The 5,175-nt window shown below is 30.5% G+C and overlaps 1 protein-coding gene across 1 annotated transcript in view; it reads right to left on the bottom strand.

Annotated features, from left to right (window-relative positions):
• LOC106692993 (condensin-2 complex subunit G2) overlaps positions 1 to 5,175 on the bottom strand; it is a 46,259-nt gene that overhangs the window by 28,301 nt on the left and 12,783 nt on the right. The window contains exons 8-9 of the mRNA XM_014439292.2: positions 3,401 to 3,551; positions 815 to 914 (exon numbers count right to left, since the gene is read on the bottom strand). Coding sequence (XP_014294778.1) covers positions 815 to 914; positions 3,401 to 3,551 — 251 coding nt within the window. The remainder of the gene's footprint in view (positions 1 to 814; positions 915 to 3,400; positions 3,552 to 5,175) is intronic.

Below are 5,175 nucleotides of genomic sequence, written 5' to 3'. Positions count from 1 at the left end.
CACCGCTCTTGGTAAAGTCAATGGAGGGCGCCTCTTAGGATCTAGCTATTCTGCCCAGTTCTTGCCCCCACATTCTCCTCTACTCCTTTCCTCTGCTCTTTCAGTGATGGCGCTTCGGGCCATTTCTTTCGCCATGTCCATGGTGATAGGGAGAAGCGGCTGTGGTTGGCTGGCCCCTAACTGTGCAAGTCGATCCGCCTCCTCATTCCCAGGTATACCGTAATGGGCTGGAATCCACTGCATTACCAAAACTTTACTTTGGACAACCATGGGTTTGATATGTGACACAAGTTGCTACCACTAGGATTTCACCTCTTCAATCTTACAATTTCGTAGTAACTCTGTCTAATTTAATTTTAAGTGCATCCTAAATTTAAATGTTTTTTTAATATGCTATTTTTTTTTTTTTAAACTGATTTGTACTTAATGGTTTCATGAGGAATGTTAAGCAATAATCAACTTTGTTCCAGCCTAGAATACCACAGTTGAATAAAATATGACAAAGCCATGTACCATGGAATGGAATCGGAAGAGATCAGGGCTATTTCTAAATGAAAAAGTTGCCGTAATATCTTAGGTATACACCTGCCCTAAATATGTAATTTCAGTTTTGTACATTACATTTTTTAGCTAAGCTGTTGACATACACACACATGCATAGACCATATTACGAGACTTGGTTATTTGGACTTAAGAGACTTCAAAACATGTATTTAAGTCAAAAACTCAAATTAAAAACAGAATAGATAAAACACTGAATATTTGAACAATAGGTTTTTATAAAATACAATTCAATTTTTATAAAAGACAATACCTGTAATTTTCCAGAAATTCAGCATTTATTTCATACGGTGTTCTACTCGAGGGGGAAGAGGAAGACGTAGAAGTTTCACCCTCAGATGGTTTTTCTTTTTCTGAAAAGTGAATTCATAAAATAATACACTGAAATTTCAGTAATCCAAATTTATTACTGTAGAATGAGAAAACTAATAACAATAAAATATTAAAACGCCTGAATTCAATTAAAACTACAGTGAAGTCTCAGTTATACGAATATGAGGGGATACCAAAAAATATTCGTATAAGTGAATACGCTATACATATTATGTATGTAATTTCTCGTAATTAGTAGGTACATATACGTTATGTTGTATGCAGTTGAAAGAAAAACAAAGTAAAGTGAAAAAAAAAGTATTTATTGTATACAAATTTAATCCGAATTTTTTAATTTTTGACAAAAAAATTGTGTTACGTTTGTTTGTTTCATGTTGTTTTTTGGCTGAATACATCATTCCTTCGCATTCTGGTTAGGTGTTAAATTCCTTCTTGCTAATTTCTTTCGCATATTAAACGTTTTACAACTTCAAATGCTTCAAGAGCTTCTGCAAAAATGGAAGAGGCAAAGGATCTTCATCATCAGAATCGGAATCGTCCGAGCTTATTATTATACATTAGGGAGTAGAATATAAACATAGAGTCATTGGGACCGGATGTTATTCCCGGAAAACAGTTGTTTACTGTTTCGTTTTTCACGGTATTTTTGGTCCTTTGTCTTGCCACAGAAGAAAAAAAAATGCATAGAACTGAATAAAATTTACTAATATGTACATAAAGCGGGTCCAAACTTTCCTTCTTATAACTAAGTTTCGTATAAATGGATAATTACATACACATAATTCAGGGGTTTTTGCAGGGGATTGAGAAATTCTTCGCATAACTGAATGTTTCGTATAAGTGAGACTTCACTGTATTCAATTAACTAGGATGAACTTTGATTTAATTATATTTAATCTATTCAGAAACAGAATCTATATTTAGAGATTTAAAATTTATAACCTAACTGCAAGTGGAGTATGTGAAGTCCTCAAATGTATTTTGAGGTTATTATTTTTCAGTTCTAGACTTTTATGTGTTTTCAGAGTTTCAGTTTTTAAAATTAATTTTTCTATAAAATTTGAAAAACTTTTTGATCACCAGATTCTAAATTGGTGATCCCGACATGAATTCAAGCATGACGAAACCTGAAGGAAATGAAACACTTTGTAGCCATGTGAGTGTCAAATTACCAAAATTTTGGTTTAATATATTGCCAATATCAAATCTTAGCCTACCAAACTCAGTAATATTATTGCTACATTAGAACCAGAACAGATAAGCAAAATTTTAAATGTTTTATAAAACACTGAAACTTGTAATTATGATAACATCAAGGCAACTCTTATTGAAAGGTTTGGCATGACAGACGTCTGCCACTTAACGTTATATATGCTGACTTGTCATTGGCATACTACTTCAGAGAAGTAGATGCAGGTTCGGAGAAATATTTGTTGTCATGTTGCAGCCACAATTGGAACATTAACTTATTCAAATATCGGCCATTTCTGATAATTTTTCTAGCGTAACATCAGCAAATTCTAAAATCTATTGGGTTTGGGACGATAGCTGCTGTAATCAAAGTCCTTTAATGAAATTATGAGGAACATTAGGGCCAGCAAGTACTTGAATTTTTCTAACAAATTGGGAGTTTTGTAACTTAACTCAATTGGTCCTAATAATTTATTTCATGAGTGGTTCCATCATAATTAAGTGATTTTCATGTCTCGAAGGGGAAGAATGATGTGGGGGCCCTTACTGGCAACACTGAAGTTAAAGTTTATAGAAGTTATCTCTCCACTCCACCTTATTATATATACATGTGTTAATATAGTTTGTACTTATTAGTCAACATTTCGTATTCCTACAAGGGGTATAAAATGGTTAGTTCATATTCGTTAAGAACACAGAGAAATTCTAAAATGAAACTAATTTTTGAGGTGGGGACATTTATTTTTCATCAGTAGTGTGATTTTTTTTTTTCATTCTGAAATTTGTACATAGGTCCTACTTCAGCATCAGGCTCAGTAAATAAAAACCTTTAAATTATTAAGGAAAATTATATCAATTTTAATTACCTAAGAAAAAATATAACCTCTCCCTCCCTCAAAAGTTTTACAGTTATAAAAAAATATCCATTTTGTCTCAACAATTTGTTTATTATTATAATCCTCTAATGTTTCGGCCATTTTTAAGGATCTTATTACACTATCATAGCCAAAAACATAGGTTATTAACATAATTGCAGGTCACATTGCCTTTGTTAAATTATTTAGCATTAGTCATCAACACATTAACTAGTTTAAAGTATTTAGTATCACATATTATACTATTTAGTATTACGATCATACTATTTATTTGTAGATACGTTGATTATTATTATTTTATCAAAGTAGATAAAATAATTAATTTCAACAGAGATTATAAACTAGTTAATGCGTTAGTAATTAACATTTAACTAAGTAACTAGTAATTAAATAAGTTCTTGGGCTCTTCATAAGATTAAATATTAAGTAATTGTATTTACCTAAAGTTTTATTGGAAATATCTTCGAGCGAACCTTTCCTCTTCTTCTTCCTAGTGGTATTCTCCCTTTTGTTTTCATTTTCTACATCACACTCAGCGTCTAAATGTTCTCTCAATTTCTTCCGTATTATTCCAACTATTGTAATGATAATCTGAAAATTACTTATTTACTTAGAAGGTCTATAGAAAAATCCAAAAATGTTTAAAATTTTATAATTTTTTTTAACTAATTAATTTATTGATTATACCTTTAAAACAAATGACTCTTACAGCAGTTGATCAAAAAAAGTTTTTTGTAAATATGTATATATAGTTGACCATAAAATTTGATGTATAGGAAGATGGTCAGGGTTGCGGTCAAAGGAGAAACAAAAATAGTTGTAAACCCGCAACCCAGACCATCTTCCTATACAACAAAAAAAAAGTTTTTCTTCGACTCAAATGAAAACCGAGTTCTCAAAATCATTTACAATTAAAAAAAAAAAATTATCATACAGAATTAATTGTATTAAACCGCTTTGATTTAAAAGTTGGCTTAAACAATTGAAGTTAACTTACCATTTATAAGAAACAGGATACTTAACTCACATTTTATTGATAATGTCTAAATAAAATAAAGTCTAGTGCGAAAACTGTGTCAAGAAGTTCAAGGATAAACCGCTTAATACTGATTCCAGAGTTTAATTAACTTTCTCAACATTCATTAATTTATATTTTATTAAAATCAAAATAAACCAAACTTTGTCAAATAAAATCAAACCTTTTTGACATCTGCTGTAACCAGTCAATAATTAAGAGTTAAATAATTTAAACTATTTTTTTTTTTTAAAACTAAAACTAAAATAATTACATATATATGTATATATAGTTGACCATAAAGATTTAAATATAAGAAGATGGTCAGGGTTGGGCTCAAAAAATGAATAAATAGTTTGAAACTATTTTAATGTCTGATGTTTCGCCCCACTTTGCAGGGCTTCATCAGGGCTAAAAAGATACAAAAAAAAAGAAAACTGAGAATATTACAACAATAAGGTAATTTAAGCTAGGATAAATATTATGTAAAAATAAAGTGATAAGAAATTACATACAAATAAAAGGAAGGAAGACATAAAATAGTATCAGAATAAAATAAACTTGAATAAACAATGATAAGAATAAAAAAATAAGTAACAATGGCAATAGTAAAATTTTTTTAAAAATAAGTAAAATATACAGTTAAAAAAGTAAAGGAGATGTACATAAAACAAAAACAATACGGGGGAAAAAAAAAAAAAGCGAACGGTTGAACAGAAGGCAACAATGAAGCGGAAGCGTGGAGGAGTGGGGAGGAGGTGGCCAACCATTTAACGGCTATATTTCTATTTCAAATACGTCGCGTATGCAGGAAGTGGTCATAAAGATATGACGAAAAATGAAAAATAATAAGAGAAAGATATAGAAATATGATAATAACAATATATATGTATATATAGTTGACCGTAAAGATTTAAATATAAGTAGATGGTCAGGGTTGCAGTAAAAATAAAGAAGAATAAATAGCTTAAAACTATTGATTTATATTTTTTCGTATTTTTCATTTTTCGTCATACCTTTATGACTACTTCCTGTATACGCAACGTATTTGAAATAGAAATTTAGCCATTAAATGGCTGGCCACCTCCTCCCCACTCCTCCACTCTTCCGCTTCATTGTTGCCTTCTGTTCAACCGTTCGCTTTTTTTTTTTGACGTGACAACGTCTTATAAATCATTTTGCGGGATGCCATGTTAGAAA

The sequence above is a fragment of the Halyomorpha halys genome, unplaced genomic scaffold (genome assembly GCF_000696795.3).
Source record: "Halyomorpha halys isolate HHAL.00 unplaced genomic scaffold, Hhal_1.1 Scaffold82.1, whole genome shotgun sequence".
NCBI classification, from domain to species: domain Eukaryota; kingdom Metazoa; phylum Arthropoda; class Insecta; order Hemiptera; family Pentatomidae; genus Halyomorpha; species Halyomorpha halys.
Note: the sequence above shows the minus strand (reverse complement) of the source record. Positions and strands in the feature narration are given on the sequence as shown.